This window comes from Leucopleurus acutus (assembly GCF_964270905.1).
Source record: "Leucopleurus acutus genome assembly, chromosome: 3".
In the NCBI taxonomy this organism is placed as follows: domain Eukaryota; kingdom Metazoa; phylum Chordata; class Mammalia; order Artiodactyla; family Delphinidae; genus Leucopleurus; species Leucopleurus acutus.
The window spans coordinates 20,025,037-20,043,483 of record NC_139145.1 but is presented as its reverse complement, the minus strand read 5'-3'; the positions used below and the strand labels follow the sequence as shown (position 1 = coordinate 20,043,483).

General features: G+C 54.4%; 2 protein-coding genes across 3 annotated transcripts in view; one reads left to right on the top strand and one right to left on the bottom strand.

The window, feature by feature from the left end:
* The window catches only part of UNC5A (unc-5 netrin receptor A), a gene marked incomplete at both ends in the record, with an annotated part of 61,568 nt that extends 60,589 nt beyond the window's left edge, over positions 1-979 (top strand). For both annotated transcript variants that reach the window (XM_082835799.1, XM_082835798.1), the window contains 2 exons: positions 398-576; positions 814-979. In XM_082835799.1, coding sequence (XP_082691925.1) covers positions 398-576; positions 814-979 — 345 coding nt within the window. The remainder of the gene's footprint in view (positions 1-397; positions 577-813) is intronic.
* A 950-nt stretch (positions 980-1,929) lies between these two features.
* On the bottom strand, positions 1,930-17,108 carry HK3 (hexokinase 3). The gene is made up of 18 exons (XM_082835116.1): positions 16,994-17,108; positions 12,825-12,987; positions 12,461-12,615; positions 12,258-12,377; positions 12,078-12,173; positions 11,071-11,170; positions 10,808-10,991; positions 10,155-10,310; positions 9,770-10,003; positions 9,121-9,416; positions 8,878-9,017; positions 8,680-8,799; positions 5,997-6,092; positions 5,728-5,827; positions 3,009-3,192; positions 2,741-2,896; positions 2,348-2,581; positions 1,930-2,260 (listed from the first exon to the last, which is right to left on the bottom strand). Exons 1-18 carry the CDS (start codon positions 17,087-17,089, stop codon positions 2,116-2,118), a joined length of 2,775 nt encoding a protein of 924 aa, XP_082691242.1. The 5' UTR covers positions 17,090-17,108; the 3' UTR covers positions 1,930-2,115.
* Positions 17,109-18,447: the final 1,339 nt, after the last annotated feature.

Genomic DNA, 18,447 nt, shown 5'->3' with positions numbered 1-18,447 from the left:
GGACTTTTACTGGGCCTGGAAGGATGAGTAAGAGTTAGACAGGCAGCAATGAGGGAACTGAGTGTGGAGGACAGAGGCAGTGAGAGGACAGCAGTGAGTTCTGAGTGATCAGCAGAGTTCTGCTGGTCAGCAGAGGGTGGCAGAGGTGACCTAGGGAGGAGTGATGGGGTGGGAAGGAGAATGAGGTCAGAAGGCTCCTCTGCTCACTGGCTGTGTGACTGTGGGCAGGTCACTGCACCTCAATGCCCCAGTGAGCAGGGCCCTGGCCCACCGGGAAGCAACAGTGCCCACGCTGTCCCCATGCCCTGAGGTGGTCCAGGCATTCCCCCAGCGTGAGGTAGCAGTGGGCTGGGCTGGGCAAGTTGTAACGGTTACCTCCACCCCTCCCCACTTCCAGGACACGAGATTCGCTGAGCTGCTGGCCCTGGAGAGTGAAGGGGGGCTCCCAGCCCTAGTGGGCCCCAGTGCCTTCAAGATCCCCTTCCTCATTCGGCAGAAGATCATTACCAGCCTGGATCCACCCTGTAGCCGGGGTGCCGACTGGCGGACTCTGGCCCAGAAACTCCACCTGGACAGGTGGGTGGGAGATGGGCAGGGAGGGGCTGTGAAGGCCACCTGCAGTCCAGCCTGGGTGGAGAGGATGGTGGGGGGGCGGTGGACAAGACACACTCTGGGGCCTGTGCCCCAGCCACCAACAGCTGGGGCATCCCCTTGGCTGAGTGAGGGGAGGCCCTGTCCTTGGGTGGTCTAGGAGGGTAGAGGCTGCAGCCTGAGGGAAGCCAGGCCACTGACGGGCTCCCCTCCCTTCTGCAGCCATCTCAGCTTCTTTGCCTCCAAGCCCAGCCCCACAGCCATGATCCTCAACCTGTGGGAGGCGCGGCACTTCCCCAACGGCAACCTCAGCCAGCTGGCTGCAGCAGTGGCTGGACTTGGCCAGCCAGATGCTGGCCTCTTCACAGTGTCAGAGGCCGAATGCTGAGGCCGGCGAGGCCCACAAAGCCTACACTCTCACCAGCTTTGGCACCCGCCAGGGACAGGCAGAAGCCACCACCGGGGAGAGCTGTGTGGACAGGCCCCCTCCTGGCAGACGCTATCCCCTAACACTGGCCCTTCAGACCCTGCCCGCACTCCTTCCCCTCCATGGCCTGCCTGGCCAGGCTGGCACTGCCACCTGCTCCGACTCTGCCCGGGGCCCAGGGTGGACAGTGCCTGGAGCCTGGGCTGGGCCCAGCCCATCTGTGTGTGTGTATGTGCGTGTGATGCTACCTCTCCTTCTGCCCCAGCCAGGGGGCCGCATACACACGGGCATACATGCACACGATGGGCTCGGGACGTGGCCCCCGGAGCTCCTGCCTGAGCTGGACCTTATGCAAACATTTCTGTGCCTGCTGGGTAGGGGCACATCTGAGGGGCCTGGCTCCAAGCCTGTGGGACTGAGGGCCACAGCTGAACAGGGGGCGGCCCCTGGATTCAGGCACACAACTACACACGGGCATGTGCCCATGCATGTCCCGTGTGCTCCTGTCACATGCATCCCCCCACACATGCATCTCATGCTGTACACCTGGAGGCTGCTCACGTCTCTCACGCCCGGTGTCAGTCCACATCTGCCTCTCACATGCTGCCCTTCTCCCACCCACCCAGGGACACCCAACGGCTCCTCTCTGATCCCCCCCTGCCCCCAGCCACGAGGAGCCCTGCCCGACGGGGTGTGTGAATATGCAACGGGAGTCCCGGGCTGGACAATGGCAAGTGTGCGTGCCGTGGCGTGCCCGTTCTTGGGGCTGGCCGGTGCCCCCGTGCGGGGCCTGTCATGTGAAGCTTGTGCCCTGACTCTGTTTTAAGTGCATTCGTGCACTTACACTTGGCCTTATGTACACAGCCTTGCCCGGCCGCCAGGGCGCGTAGGGATTTTAGCGGACGTGAATGTAAATAAATTATATATATATATTGCTAACCCAAGTGCTACTTCTCTCAGGGAGAGCTAGGGGTCCAGGCCAGTGGCCATGGAGGGGTCATACATGGCTGTTTTGGAAGTCCTGGGTGTCTGGACCTGGCTGGGGGACAGATGGGGTCCCAGCCCTGGTCCAACAAAGCTGGTTGCTGGAGACTGCTTCAGACACAGGTCATCTGGGCAAGGCGGCAGGCAACAGCGGTGACCAGGGCTGCACCTTTGCCGGACCCGTCCTCTGATTGCAGGAAGGTGACCACACAGCGAGGGGCCAGCTCCCGCACTGTGGCTGCCACCAGGCTGGAGAAGCTGTGAGGGGGAGAGGCCGAGGTGAGACCAGGTCAGCCGGGCTCCACCTGGCCATGCCTCCCTGCCCAGCCTGGCACCCAGACTCACTGAGGGTGCAACTTGTAGAGGGTTCCATCCACCCCCACGGACACAGTCAGCTCTTCCAGGCCCCGGTTCTCACGGATCTTCTCCACCACGGCAGCCACACCTGCCCCACAAAGCTGGGCGGCCCTCTGGGACACAGCCTGGCACACCTCCAGGACCATCAGGGCATCATCTGAGGTCAGGGACAGCCCCAGATCCTCCAGGATGGCTCGGACCTGCCTCAGGGCCAGGCTGTCACTGGGGACAGGAGGGAATAGAGCACAGAGAGGCAGGATCCTGCATGAGCACCCCCTCTCATGGCTTTCTCGTCCTCTGGGTGCACCTCCCTCCAACCAGCATTCCACCCAACGATAGAGTCCTTTGGGAGGTGGAAGGACATAATGCAGGCCTCAGCACCTTTCAATCTCAGAGAGAAACTTGGTCTTGAAGATGTCCCTGGTCTGAAGGCACTGGGTCTGCTGGCCCCGGAAGAGAACTCCAAGGCTGGTCAAATGCAAGAGGGTGTGGCGCACAATCTCCCCCAGGTACATGCCACTGATCATCTTCTCAAACCTGCGTGAAAGTGTGTGTGCACACAGGGCAGGAGGCCCCAGCCCCGTGCCACCACCAGCCACATCACTAGTGCCAGCCACCACCAGTCACACCTGCCCAGCCCAACCCTCACCTCTGCTTGCCAGGGTTGATGGATGCCTGGTCCACACTTGCATCAAAACGGGTACTGAGCATGCTGAGAGAGCCATCGTCCCCAAAGGCACCCCACTCCATGTTGATGCACATGTGGCCTGAGTCCCCAGCCACACTTGCCACATTCCGGAGCTCCTCCATGTAGCAGGCATTGGTGCCAGTTCCTTCAGAGAGGCCAGATGGGGTGGAAGCCATTTACTGTTGCAGACAAGATCCCTCTGAGCCCTTCCCACAGAGATAGCAAAATCTGGGCTCATTTCCTACCTCTCCATCTCCCCATGCTCATTGGCCTGCCCAGAGCCCGGTCCTCCTTCCTTCCTCTCATCCCTTTTTCAGACCCTGCCACCATCAAGGCCCCCAGGACTCCACTACTTCCCCTACCAGCACCACCATCAGCGCATCTCCCATGCTACCCCAGGGTGCTCGCAAAATGCCCGTCATTCACATCATTCCCCTGAGAGATGTGTGACAGCCCCTGCTGTCACATGGGTGAGAGGCCCAAGCCTTCCTCGACTGGCCTTCCAGGTCTTTAGTCAAACAGTAGGTGCTGGGTCAGGAACCGGGGACATAAAAATGAGACACAAGGAGCTCCACAGTGGCCAGAGGTTGGGCAATGAGCAGCCAACTCTTGATACTTCCTGTGTGTGCCCAAATAGAAGTGCAAAGAAAAGCATCATGGAACACCCAAGCACAGGTGAGTCTTCCTGCCTAGAAAGTCAGGAAAAGCTACAGAGAGAAAGTGACATTTGGATTTGACCTTGAAGCCAAGAAGCTTAGACAGAAGGCATACCCTGGGTAAAGGCTTTTCCTTCTTCTCCCCAACACACAACCAGCTCTAAGCAGGTCTGTTGGACCCTGGAATTACTCCATCCAGTTGTTAATTCACACAGCAATCTGGGCCTGCCTCTCTCGAGCATCTCCCGGTGCCAGACACTATGTTCAAGAAGCTCCCAGTCTCCTTCGAGGCTGCCACATACCTCCTGCTCTAAGAAACGGATGTCCAAGGAGCTATGGGATCCCTCCTTCCCCATCTAGCCAAATTCCTTTTTTTCTTTTCAAGGCTTTCTTTTCAAGTCTCACTCATGTCGGGACCCCTTCCTTTCTGATCTTGGCTTGTTGCCCTGGCATTTAGAGTCAGATTCAGCTCTCTCTGATGGCCACGTGCTCTTCTGGATTCAACCTTCACTAAACAGTTCCGAGAAGGCAGATATTTTCCCCTTCTTTATGTGTCTTCCTGTCCCTTCATCCAGCCCCCAACTAGCCACAGGAGAGGTGCTTAATAAAAACTTAGAATCTTGGGGACTTCCCTGGCGGTCCAGTGGTTAAGACTCCACACTCCCAATGCAGGGGGCCCAGGTTCGATCCCTGATCAGGGAACTAGATCCTGCATGCCACAACTAAGATCCCTCATGCTGCAACTAAAAAGATCCTGCGTGCCACAACTAAAGATCCCATGTGCCACAGCTAAGACCCAGCGTAGCCAAATAAATAAATAAATATTGCAGAATTAATGCTCCACAGAGGGCACAAAGGATGCCAAACTGAAAGCCATGCCTATATCCTACTGCATACTTCAGTGAGTTTTGCTTTGTCCACTCTGGCTCATTTAGAGGCTTAGTCTATAGTGCAGAAAACTAAATGCCAGTAGCCATAGCACTAGTACTAAATTCAAGGGTAAGCATGATACCATCAGGTATTTGCTCTACTTGGGTACTCCAAGTCTCTAAAATCCAGTTTTATAAGCACTAAAGTTACATCAAACCAATTCTGGGTGGAGAATTTCACACTATATAAAAATGAACTGAAACAAATAGATATAAAATTGGTATTTTTGTCGATAAATACCAATCAATACAGTGATTCACGATCAGTGAAAATAAAACTGTTGAAGATGTATAGCAGGAGAATGCTTATGTTTTTTCAGTTGGAGGAATAAAGCATATCCTAATTAAGCTCTTTATAAAACAGTGTCTTTTATGTGACCAAAATATTTCTCAATAATCATTCAAACAATAATTACATTTAAGTGTCAGTTGGGTTTTGGAACCAATTCAACACATCTACCCATCTCAGTGGTACTGTAAAATTGTTTAACATAGACCAAATGTCCATATGAATAAAACCTTATTGCTGGCAAATCAAAAAAAAAATATATTAAAAATAAAAAAAAAAGACTTAGAATCTTGGACTATTCAAAGAACCATCTCAACTCATTCTCTGCACACACCCATCCCATCACTGGGGTCCCACCCAATTCCAAATACTCTGTAGGCCATGAGCCAGGCATAATGCTACACTTTGTCCCCTCCCATTTCATCCTCATAACCCCTTAAGATAGGCATCATTATTATCTCCACCTTAGAGATGAGGAAACTGAGGCTCTGGTGATTTGCCCAAGGTCATACCAGTGGAAGTGGCAGAGCTAGTATTTCCACCCAAATCTGTATGACTCCAAAGCTCACATTCATTTAACAGATGGGCAAACTGAGGTTCAGAGAATTTAAATGACTGTGAGTCAGTAGCTAAGCTGGGCTAAACACCGAAGCTCCAGACCCTCAGCCCAATAGAGTGTTCCAGGGCCCCACTGAGTCAGGTAAGAGTGATGCCACATCCCCAAGGCCAGGGGAATGTTCAACTCAACAGGAGGCAGTAAATTAGCAACAGGCAGTAGGGGCACAAAACAGCAGGGCCCTCCTCACCTACGATGAGGCCAACCTGGCAATGGGGGTCCTCGTAGCCACAGGACATCATGGTCCCCACCGTGTCATTGACAATGGCAACCACATTCAGTTCCACTGCCTGCACACAAAAGGATGCTGCTAGTTGCTGGGCAACGTGGTCGTCACAGCAACTAGCACTGGACCCAGAGGTCTCTACTACAGAGGGCCCCCCACATCAGGCAGCGGGAGACCCTTTGCTCCCTTCAAGGCCTGTTACTCCAAAGCACCTCTGCAGGCAGACTACTTACCTGTCTGCGCCTGATGGCTTCCCGCAGCAGACACACAACATCTTGGCCCTCACAGTCAGATGCATTGAAACCCTTTGTCCAGTTCAGGAGGATGCCCTGGGGTGGGACCAAGAGGAAGCAGGAAGCTAGAGTTCCCTTGGAATCTCACTTTGCCTCCCCAAAGCTTGCATCCCATCAGAATGCAGTATATGATTCCTTCCCCACATAGGATTCTGTGCCTACTCTGTCATACGATTAAGGGCCTTGCCTTCTGCCCCCTCCCAATTCCCCAGGAGGATTCCAGTGTGAAGAAATCCCAGGAGGATTCCAGTGTGAAGAAACCTATTAATAACCATCCAACCTACATCTTCTACTTTTAGTGCCAGAATGCTCAGATAGTTTGAGGGTCTGGCCGTTTTAAGACATCTGCCCAGGGCTTCCCTGGTGGCGCAGTGGTTGAGAGTCTGCTTGCCGATGCAGGGGACACGGGTTCGTGCCCCGGTCCGGGAAGATCCCACGTGCCGTGGAGCGGCTGCGCCCATGAGCCATGGCCGCTGAGCCTGCGCGTCCAGAGCCTGTGCTCCGCAACAGGAGAGGCCACAATAGTGAGAGGCCCGCGTACCGCAAAAAAAAAAAAGACATCTGCCCAGAAGGAATGGCCCTTTGTAATTGGGTTAGGAATTAACAGATCTGGTAAAATGAGTGCTGTGTGTGAGAAAGGGAAGGACAGAGAAGGCTCAGAGGTCCAAATAACAGCAGCGTTTGCTCTTCCAGAAAGAGCTAGCAAGAGTCACTTGAAAGGAAGGAATTCTCAGAGTTAGGACGGAGCCGTGTCAATGGGAGATTCACATGCATGTTCCAGATACGAGTGAAGGATAAATGGAAAAGCCAGAAACCAGACACCTGGGCAGGACAGGAGGGGACAAGACAATTTACTGTGAGAAACTGGCCTTAAATTGTGAACTTAGTAATGGGGGCCTAGCTGTTCTTTTCTTATTGTGCTTCCTCTGAGGGAGAGGGCAGGGGAACTATTCCACCCACCATTAGGAGAAAATGACTGCTCTGCCCAAAGTAGACGCATGGAGAGCAGGTCTGGGAATCTTTGGGGCAGGAGACTTTAGACATATTAACTGACATTTCCCCCAGTAATATTTCCTTTTATTCCTTTCCCCATAAAACCACAAGATAGAGTGTTCTGTGCTCATTGTCTCAAAAACAGAAACCAGAGAGAGTGAGAGTGAATGAGAAGGAGAGCCAGATCATGAGTAACAGCAAAGTTTCCCCACTCCCAGATGAGAGAAAGACCCCCTGGTTTGGGGAAGGTGAGGTGGGCAGGAGTTAGAGCCAGGTTCCAGATGGCTTCCTGAGAAAGATGTCCTAGGCCCTCCACCCTGGGCATGCCCCTGTGGGGAAGGGGAGGATACAGAAGGGATTTGGATAATCTGAGAACAGAGGCAGCCTCTGCCCTCCTTCCCCACAGAGGGGAAGGTAAGGTATCAAGGGAGTTGTCAAGACCCAAGAGAGCAAGATGCAGAGTCCAAATGGCTGGGGCCTGGACGTTTCCCCCACGTCCCAGCTTGTCTGCACATTCTATACAGCAAAGGAGGGGCCCCTACCTGGATAAGGGGATCCCTGAATTGATTACCATTAAGTTTTCACTCCTGAAAAGAATGTGGGCTCAACATAGAAATTAAATTCTGTTAATAGGACCGTGTTTCCTGCATGCCTGATTTTGCACAGAGTCCCACCTGCTTCTCACTCCTTACAAGGAATAATCAAAAGGTGCCAGAATAACTCAGGCTGGAGGAAGCAGATGAGCAAAGAGACATTGCTGACTGCATGATCCAAAGGAAAGCAGAGCACAGAGGCCCGTGTCTGAGAGGTCAGAGCAGGAGCAGAGGGTAGGCAAAAACCATAGGAAGGCTGGTTGGAGTAGAGTAGGCAGAGCTTCCCAGAGACCACAGGTGTGGAAGAACCTGGTGGGCACTTTCAGGGCCAGCAAGCTCCTCATCACAGGAGCTTTTCAGCAGAAGTTGGGGGTGTTGAGGAGGAGATTCCTGGGAGCTTGGATCAGAGGTCTGGGAGGAGCCGTCTCCATGGCAGGCCTTAGGTGTGTGCATGAAAAGTCTAGCATTCCTGATGAAGGATGCAGAGGTGTGCGCTGAGTGGATGTTGTGTCTAGACCTGTGCCCGCCCCTCTGCCAACCCCAACCAGGCCCTGAGAAGGATACCAGCAAGGCCGGGAATAGGAGAGAGGGCAAAGAAACCATGCAAACACAAGCCCCTTTGAGAGACAGAACAATCTGCTCTCTGCAGATACCCTCGGCATTACAACAGTGCTGTGAGTGAGACAGCCAGTGTGTCCTCTGGTCAGTCCCAACCTTGGCCTGCACTGCTCCCAAGTGCCCAGACCTAATGCTGGCTCCACTCTCCTGCCCACTGGCAGCCCCCAGGGGTAACCATGTCCTTCTCCATCCCACGCCTTTTCATGGCCCTGGATTCCAGGCCATTTTACCGCATCCCATCCACCTGGGCACATCACATCTGGAGAAACTGAGGCTGGGTGCAGGCCCAGCCCAGCAGTGCCTCCACCCAGCCCTCTCCCTAGCCCAGGAAGCCCTCTCCAGGCCTCCTGCCCACTCCAAGAAGAGTATGTTGGTGGAAAGCCCCTGAGGATGGCTTCCCGCAGCCCTCCCTCTCTCACCTGGTCCAGGCCGAGCTGCGTACATGGGAAGGAGAAGGTGAAACCCAGGGGGAGGCTCTGCCCACTCAGGCCCTGCTTCTCCTGGAAGTCCACGATGCAGTCCACAATGTGGTCAAAGAGCTGAGGAGTGGAGCAAGTCAGGGAGTAGACCACTTGGCCCTTTCCCGCCCCCTGACATCAGCTCCAGGTTGTGGGTACCTGCTGCCCAGAGCCCTGGGCCACGCACTCCGGGATGGAGTAGATCTGGCTGGTGATTTGCACACCTCCAGTGGCCACATGCACCAGGAGGATCCGGAAGTTGGTGCCCCCCAGGTCCAGGGCCAGGAAGTCCCCACGCTCTGTGGGGCAGAGACCCTCAGTGCCAGGTCAAAGCTGGAAGCTCCACCCCCACACATGCTGTGACCCCCAGGAGCCCATGTCCCATTCAGGCCAAGTCTTTACCACTGCCATCAGGCGTGTCCCGGACGTAAGTGGGCAGCATGCGGAGGGAGGAGGCTTCCCCTTGGAGTCCCTTGGCCATGGCCTCTCGCATCTGTGCCTGCACTGCTGCCAGCTGTGCACGGGTCAACCGGAATGGTGCCAGGGTCTCCTCCAGCAGGCACCGGTGGGCAGCCAGGCGGGCAGCCACAGCAGTCACCATTGCCACACCCTGGCCTCCCCCGTCCACAGAGGGTATGAAGGAGACATCACATTCGGGGGCCAGGAGCATCACTGTCTCCTGCAGGATGCTGAGGAACCTACACAGACACACATCAGGTGCACCCTGGCTTGGCACCTGGCCCTGACCCCCAGGGCTTGCAGAAGCCCTGGGCTCCCTCACTTCAAATCAATTCAATTCTAAACCCATCTATGCACCAACCATATGCCCAGTGCCCCCAGTGACACCCTCCCTTGCACAACCAAGAGAAGCCTTTTTCTCTCCTCTGACCTCTTCTGGCCTCCCCAGCCCCTGTCTGTCCTCACTTTGCTTGGGTGCCATTCATACCCATTGGCTTGCACCAGTGGTACCAGAGTGCCCTCTGGGTGTGTATCACAAACACACACTTGTTCCTGCTACCTGCTAACACAGGATCATCTGTATTCCCAATACCTGGGGTGTCGCTCAAACACTCGGCCTCCAGTGGCCACAGCAATCTGAAGTGTCTGCTGCTCCCGGCTGTGCTGGAGACGGGAGAGGACGGCAGCCAGGGCAGCTGCACAGAGCTGGGCAGCCCGCGTGCACACAGCCGCACATACGTGCTGCACGAACTCGGCATCTGAGGCGCTCGGGTTCAGGCCCAAATCCTGCAGGATAGCGTGCACACGGGCTGCCCCAGCAGAGGGACTGGCGGGGACAGGGTGCTACTTTGGGGCTGAAGTAGCCCCAAAGCTCCCTGCCCCCACCAAAGCTCCATGGCTACCTCAGGGAAAGAGCATCCTCCCCATTCCCAAGTCAAGAACCCCTCTGTCGCAGCCCACTCGCCTCCCGTACTCACTCCTCTATCTCAGCCACATGTTCCAGGAGGATGCCGCCTTGCCTTAGCAGGGCAGGAGAGGTGTAGCCGCCAAAGAGGACCCCGCACTGGGCCAGGTGAGCCAGCACCAGCCGCACCAGCTCACCCAGGTACAGGCCCCCGATCATCTTCTCAAACCTACAGGCAGGAAGGGTGGCTGGACAGAGCCTTTCCTAAGCCCTCAGCCCACCTGGCCCCACCTCCAAGAACTCCCAAAGAGAGGTCATTTTCTTTGCGGTCCCTGCTGAAGGGTCCAGAAGCAAATGGCCTCCTAGGAGACAGTTGGGTGTTTACCCAGACCCCACTGCCCCCTCTGGCTTAGATTAGGTTCATGGGGGCTCCTGGAGGGTAGAAGGACCCAAGGAGGGTAGGAGACTCTTTGCTTGGCTACTCCCAACCCCCAACCCCCAACCCCTGCCAGAGCTGGCCAGAGTCAGGAATAAGGGAGGGCCAAGAGTTAAAAACTCTTCGTTCTAGAACCCATTCCTTCTTTGAGCCTGGCCAGGGCCCCCCAGGATGCAACCTGGAGAGCCTAGGAGCAAATGAGAGGGAGGGGCCTAAGGGCTGGAGTACAGGGACAACAGAGCGGGAGGGGAACAAAGCAGTGATGGGGCTAGAGCAGAAGGTTAGGCCACCTCTGGGCACCCAGATTCAGAGACTCGTGGTCCAGGGTGCGGTCGAAGATGGTCAGCACTGGCCCCAGGGCCCCATCATCACTGAAGGAGCCCCACTCGACGCTGATGCAGACTCGGCCCCGGTCCTCGTCTAGCACTGCCACATGCCGTGCCTCTTCCATGTAACACGCATTGGTGCCAGTGTCTGGCAGGGACACCCCATCAGGGCCTGTCCACCAGGCCTCCAGGCCCTCCATCCACCATCACAAATGGCTGTGACTCACCTACAACCAGCCCAACTTCACATGGCCCAACCCCTGGCTCGCAGCCCATCATGGTGCCCACTGTGTCATTCACCACGGCAACTACATCGATGCTGTAGGTCTGGACAACAGAGAGGACAGAGGTCAGGGAACCTGGGGTATGGGCAGGGCTGGGGCCCTGGCTTTGACGGAGACACACAGAGTCCCTGAAATGCGTGTCCGCGTGCCCCACACATTTGCGTCACATATGCTCTAGGCCTTCCCACCCTATAGAGGATTTTCCTCCCATCCCACGCCTGCCCCTTGGCTCCTCTGCCCCCAGCTCAGGCCCTGGAGGTCTCAGGGGCTCTCAGGCTCAGTCATCACTTCCAGAACACCAGTGCTCCCCACAGGACCAGGACAAGGGTGAGCAAACATGTCACCCTGAAGGCTATGCTGTAGACACCTCTCTTGCTCACCCTGGTCCTGGCCTGGCTCCCCAAGCCTGCTCCTCTCAGCCCTGACTTCCAGCTACTCACACAGCACCGTGGTGGTTAGTCGGCACAGATCCAGAGTGGCCTTTCTCAGGCATCCAGACTTTTGAATATGCCCTTCTCTGAAATTAGACCTTCCTCCCCAGCCCCAGCTTATGCACCTGGCAAACTTCTCCTTCAAGTCTCTGCTCAAGTCGTAGTACACCCTTCCCTGTGCTCCCACAGTCATCGGAACCACATTCTCAACAGGGACAATCTTTTATTGGAATGCTTTCCCCACTAGACTTGTGAGGTCTCTGAGGACAGGGTCAAGTCTTTTCATCTTTGTTTCCCCCTACAGTCCTGAACGTTTATTTGACCTTTCTTAGCTTCAGTCTCCTTACCTATAAAATGAGAATGGTAGCAGCATTTACCCGAAGGTTACATGGATAAAGGGTATAAACACGAGAGGAAAGCAGGCTCTTCCAGAAGCATAGGAACAGCCTACATGTGCTGGGCCCAGGCCCAGGCCCAGACCACATGGGCATCCCTCCCTGCTCCCCTGCCTCTACTCACTCCCTGCCTCTGGATGGCGTCTCGTAGCAACTGGACCACATCCTGGCCTTCCACACCACTGCACCTAAAACCTTTGGTCCAGGAAATGAGGGTGCTCTGGAGGCAGAAAATTCAGGTCAATCCTCCAACAACCTTCATGGGGCTGCAGCCCCTCCACCCACTGTCCCTGTAGCCACTCACCTTGTCCAGCCCTGTCTGGTGACAAGGGAAGGAGAAGCTGAACCCAAGCTGTAGACCCTGATTGCCCACGGGGAGCGCATCCAGAAACTCAGATAGGCAGCGGGCGGCAAAGTCAAAGAGCTGTGGGGTGGGTTGGGGGCTTAGCTCTGCCCACTGGAGCCCCAGCTGCCCCCGGGCCCAGAGCCTGTGCAGTGAGTGCTCACCTGCTGACCAGGACCCAGCATCACCTCTTGGGGGATCACAAACTCCTGGCTTCGGGGCTCCATCTTGTGCCCCTCAATGCCCATCAGGGTCACCCACAGAACACGCAGTGAGGCCCCTGTGGCTCCCAGTTCCAGCACCACGAAGTCTCCTTGCTCTGTGGGAAAGCAGGTCAGAGAAAGGCACGCAGCTGGTGAGAGCAAGCCCTCTTCTTCCCAGAAACATTCCCAAGGCCTGTGAAGTCTCATCAAGGGACCTTAGAGATGGGGACCTTAGAGATGGAGAAAGGGGTAAGGAACTCCCCCCTCCCCCAGATCAGAACCCTCTTACCAGTCCTGGCCACCCATGTTAGTCTATACCACCCACCAGTGCCATGTGGAGTAGACCCCACATATGTGGGCAGCATCCGGACAGCAGGGGCAGGGCTGGCCTGCCCCTTAAGGGCCTGCTCCATGGAGTCCAGTAGGCTGATTTGGATCTGCCGCAGCTGTGCCCCTGTCACCTTGAACTGCTGCAGGCATTCCTGTACCTGAGGAGAAACAGGCCGACATCTGGGCAGGAGCCCTGTTGGCCTAGCGAAGTTCCCCCACTCCAAACAGGACAGAGGTTAGCCTGGCCCAGTTCATACCTCCCTTCCCTAGCCCAGACCAGCACCCCTCCCTTAGCTTCCCCAGGGGCTGGCCTGAGCCCTGCTTGAGCCCACTGTGAGCCTTGCTGAGCTCCCCAGCACCTGCCCAGCCTCACTCCTCGCCTCTTCACACACCGTGGCTTTCTTGCCACTCACAGCCTACACCAGCTCCTGCACCCTCAGAAAGCTCCTTTCTGGTGGGAAGACCCACCCACTTCCTCCTGCTCCATTCCCTGTGGATCCCTTCAGCTCCTTCCAACCCCCTCTACTTCTTTGAATTCAGGGCTGGCAAGACCTCTCCCCTGTCACCCCACCAGTGATTTGCTCTGGTTCCCCAGGACCCAGAGCCGAGCTGCTCAGTGAATTGTTAGATGAGCAAATGAATGAACAAATGTGTGGATGAACTTCAGGTTCAGGGGCTTCCCTCTTCCGATACACTCCACTCTGGAGCCTGAGCAAACCCAGCCAGGAGAGTTTGGGGGCCACACCATGGAGGACAGTCCTCCCACAGTTGGCCATCCTTCACACAGACATTGACTGAGCCCCTAATATGCACCCAGCACTATTCTAAGCACCATACACTGCACAGCCAGCTGAGTCTGCTCTTGTGGAATTCAATTCCAGTGTAGGGGGCAGAAAATAAGCACAGAAACATGTAATATGGTTCTGGTAGTACTGGTAGAAAAGAAAGGTAGAAATAGAAGTTCAGGAGTGACCAGGAGAGGAAGAGGTATTTTTGGATATTGGTCAGGGAAGGTCTCCCCGTGGAGGTGACCTAAATGAAGGAAAGGAATGAGCCATTTGAAGATATGGGGGAAGAGCACAAAGGGTTTTTCTTCAGAGCAAGGGGACGGATTTGGGGGAAGGCTGGCCAGGTGCAGATCAGAGTGAAGGGAGTGGCGGGCAGACAGGGAAAGCAGAGGATGGGACACCAGGTTCTTTTCCAGCAGAAGCTTGAGTTCGGGGAGCTTAAGAAAAGCTCCAGTATCTCACTTCTGTGTGGAAACTTCCCTGGGACAACCCTCTGGCCTGTCCTTCAAAGAGGCCTCAGCAGCCTCCCTGGGTTTTTCAGAGGGTCCCAGCCCCCGACTCCATTCTCCCAGGCTTAGCCTTTCCCGGGTCCCCACTGCCTGTCTCATAGGAATTCCATTCCTATGACCCGCTACCCCACACTGGGCCCGTATCTATAAAGTACCACTCAGGCACCTGGATAAGGAGGCAGGGAGAGCCAGGGAGGAGAGGCTGCCAACTGAGGGAGATGGGGGCAACTCAGTCCCACCCCTGCTTTAGGAAAAGAATGGGAAACAGATCCCTAAGGAGGCAAATGATCCTAACTGGAGTCCAGATGTTCAGTTCCATATTCACATTACTGCTTCCAGTAGCCATGCATGCTAGGAGGAGCATTCCTGAGTCACAAATGAGGAAACTGAGGCTCAGAGAGGTATAGTCATCTGCCTAATCCAAGCAGCTATTAAGGGGCAGAGCGGGACTTGAACCCAGATCTGACTGCAGAGATGTTTCCACATAAATGTGAAGCCTTATAAAAACTAATAAAAACACCTGAAAAGAACCCAAAGCTGATGAAGTTGGCAGCAAAGAAACCCCCACAGGACATGGGATGAGAAAACTTAAATCTGAGTCCTTGCCCTGCCACTTCCTGACTCTGTGGCCCTGGGCAAGTTAAACTTCTCTCTGACATGGTAAGACTTAACAAGAGAATAACAATACTCAAAAGCACCCAGGAGCCATGTCTTGTTCATGGCTGTATCTCAGGGCCACAAGGAGTGGCTGGCTCTCAGGATTTGTTGACTAAGTGGTTGTGGTGGCATAAGAAAGGGGATAATGTATGTGAAAGTGTAAAGTGCTGTTCAGATGTGAGGGGTGTTTTATTATTGCTTAATGACAACATCAGAGTTATGGAGAAGTCAGTGGCTTGGGTAGATCGATGTTTTTCTTCCTTTTCCTCCCAGCTGCAGTGACAGATGCAAGAGGAGTGACTATGAGATGGCAGAAGCCTCAAGAAACACAGGAGAGGGGCTTCCCTGGTGGCGCAGTGGTTGGGAGTCCGCCTGCCGATGCAGGGGACGCGGGTTTGTGCCCCGGTCCAGGAGGATCCCACGTGCCGCGGAGCGGCTGGGCCCGTGAGCCATGGCCGCTGGGCCTGCGCGTCCAGAGCCTGTGCTCCGCAACGGGAGAGGCCACCACAGTGAGAGGCCCGCGTACCACAAAAAAAAAACAAAAAACAAAAAACAAACAAACAAAAAAAGAAACACAGGAGGACTTCCCTGGCTGACGCTGGTGGGCACACAGCAGCCAGGGGAAGCTACTGGAGTCTCCCCTCAACCTCCCCCAAGAAGAGTGGGGAGAGACCTCAGCCAGGAGACTGAGGAGCAAAGCATTAGAGAGAGGGTGGATTCAATGCGGCCTCAATGCTGGATCCTTTGACCAACTTGCTGTGTCCGTCAGTCAGGGCCCACCTCATCTCTCTGAGCAGGTTTTCTCCTCTGTCAAGCAGGAACAAAAATAGCACCCACATCTCAGCGATGTTTTGAGGACTGAGAAGACAGTAGATGTGAAGGGGTGAGACAGTGGCTGGCCTATAGGACATGGGTTCCCTTTCCTCAGAGCACAAGGTAAAACTAGCCTGGGGAGCCTGACTCCATGACCCCTCTGGTGACAAAAAGAGTCCTGGCAGAAGGCACCAGGAAGGGACTCAGATGGGACTGCGTTCCGACTACACGTGGTTCTTAGATCATCATGGGAAGGGGAGCTGAGGTTGAAGCCTGCAGTGCTGAGTGGGGGCCCAAGGCCACAGGAAATTTGGCATCCATGTGAAGTCCCCCCAAAGCTGAAGAGACTTGTCTTTAAACTGCAGGTGTGTGCAATAAAGCCAGCAGGGTGGGTGTGGGACCAGCGCCAGAGTCTCAAGAGAGTGGTGTAAAGTGAAAGAGGTGATGGTGGCAGGCCCTAGAGCAAGCCCTGGCAGGGCAGGCACCGCGGCACAGTCATTGCACCCTTCTGTGGCCCAGCTAGGGATTGTGCACAGAAGAAATGTTTACAGGGTCTGGGGCAGACGTTGGACAAGGGTGAAGTGGGAGCATGAAATGCAGTGAGGGGTGACGCCCCTCTAGTTTGGGCAACAAGCCAAATCAAGCAGGTTTCAGAATGGGCTGGAAAGCTAAAGAAACTGCAGGGAACGATACAAGAACCCTTTCGTGGATGCCTCTCTGTGCAGGTCCTGTATCTCCATTAGCTCACTTAATCCTCCAGGGGTGGGAGGATTAGACTTTATTTTCCTCCATTTCAGTGTTGACGAAACAGAGACGAAGAGATGTGAATTGACTTACCCGAGTGTTTCCTGCTAGAGGGTGTGGTAGGCAAGGGCTTCTAAATCTTGGTCAAGATGACAGAAAAAAGAGAAATTCACTCTGAGCTAACCTGAGGCACAATAACCTTGCTGCACAACCTCCAAGTTGAGTTCAGCACTGAAATTCTCTCTGTGTGCCTGACTTCAGTGGCCGTGTTGAGGGGTGAAAGATGTGCAGGAATGACTTGAGAAGTGGGAAAAGGAAGGGCTTTAAGAACACAGCTTTCTACAAGAAAAACCCTGGAGGGTCCTTTCTAGACTTTGGAGATGAAACACCTCAGCTCAAGCTCCTGTCATGCCTTAAACTCAAGGTATGTCACCTCTCTAAGCCCCCTTCCTCGCCTATAAAATGAGGAGATAATCCCCACCTTGCAGTGGTGTGGAGCCTTGAAGGAGAAAGCTACTAGATCAGATATGAAAGGCTCAGTAAACACGAAAGGGCTGCATGGGTGTGAGCCAGTGGCCGCATGGCATCTTCTGCTGCTCCTGCTCTTAACAGCCTTGAATAGGCACGAGACAGGAACCCAGCGCTGAACTTACCAGCTCAGAGCTGTTTGAGGGGCAGGGCAAGCCTTCTTGGGGGCAGCTGGGGACTCCTTCCCGTTGCTGCAACCCTAGAGACCCAATGAAGTCCATGTGGTTCCACGGTGGGGGGGTGACCTCCTATGGGAGAAAAGGGTTCCTGGGTGAACCACGTACTCCACAGGTTGTGATGAACCTCGGAGGCTGTGATACAGACCCTTAACTTTCTTCCTTCTGAATGGGACCAGGAAGGAAGATGTGGGCAGAGCTCAGAATCTCTGACCATCAAAATCCTTTAGTAAACAACCAGAAAGCCCTCATTTTCCAGAGCATGTACAACAAAAGAGCACTGGGAAGGCTGATTTCTAATCCCAATGCCATTCATTCAGTCATTCATTCACATTTACCAGTCCCTAATGCCTAATGTGCCACATGCTAGGGTACAGACAAAGCAGACCTAGGCCACACCCTCAGGGACCTCACAGCTTTACCAATAATCACAGTATGACTGACACAGGCAGTGACAGAGATGGACTTGCTGCTGTACTTGGGAGTTCAGGGATGTGCTAAAGGTTTGGAGCAAAGGCTGTGAGGTAAGGAGGGGCCAAAGACCTGCTGGAGAAGCAAGCAGGCTGGCTTGGCACCTTCATGCCAAGTTAAGGTGTGTAAATTTCCCGCTGAAGAGAGAAGTGGACAGGGGTGGATCTGTGCTTCAGAAAGGTGTTCCACTAATGCCATGACTTTGGGCAAATCATTTATGATTTCTTTGCATTTCAGTTTCTTCATCTGTAAAAAACAGAAGATAATATCTACCTTCACAAGGCTGTCATCAGAATTAAAAAGAGTAACAACAGGGAAAATGCTTTGGGAACTCTAATGTGCAACATAAACGTCAGGGTGGGTTTTGGAAGGTGGGGTGATGCTGAGCTGAAAGAGCCCTGTGCTCATAGCTGAGGATGCAGCTCCTCACAAAGCAGCCACACCAGGTCTCTCCATCTCAAGGCCTACTTTATTTTCATCTACATATAAATAAAATGGGGACCAGGAAGTTTCCAAAGGAGCCTTCAATGATTCAGGTGCCCTGCAGGGGTGGAAGAAAAGGGAAATGCAATGGAGGGCCCAAGATGGGCAGAAGGCATCTGGCTACTGAATTATTCCCTCTCCTCCTTTAACAGCAGAACTTCAGGAAAGCTACCTTCCCACCTCTGCAACCCCTCCCCACCTGCCACTCCCCTCATGTCCATGAATTTGCCCTCCCCATGGCCACCTATGATCTCCTGACTGCCCAATACCAGCCTTTTCCTCAGTCCCCATGCTTTCACCCTCTCTCAGGCATGCAAAGCCATGAGAATTCTCTTCACTGCAAAATTCTCTTCTCCCTTGGCTGCAACAGTCAGTCTTCCCTGGGCCTCCTTCCTGAGTCTCTCATAGTCTTCGTCAATAACTCCTTCGCTCCTCTCCTCTTAAACAAT

Coding starts and splice junctions, on each gene's coding strand:
- HK3 (XM_082835116.1), bottom strand. CDS start 17,089: ATGGACTTCATTGGGTCTCTAGGGTTGCAGCAACGGGAAGGAGTCCCC. Junction 12,616..12,824: donor GTCTACTCCACATGGCACTG/GTGGGTGGTATA, acceptor GCTTTCCCACAG/AGCAAGGAGACTTCGTGGTG. Junction 2,261..2,347: donor CTCTACAAGTTGCACCCTCA/GTGAGTCTGGGT, acceptor TCCCCCTCACAG/CTTCTCCAGCCTGGTGGCAG.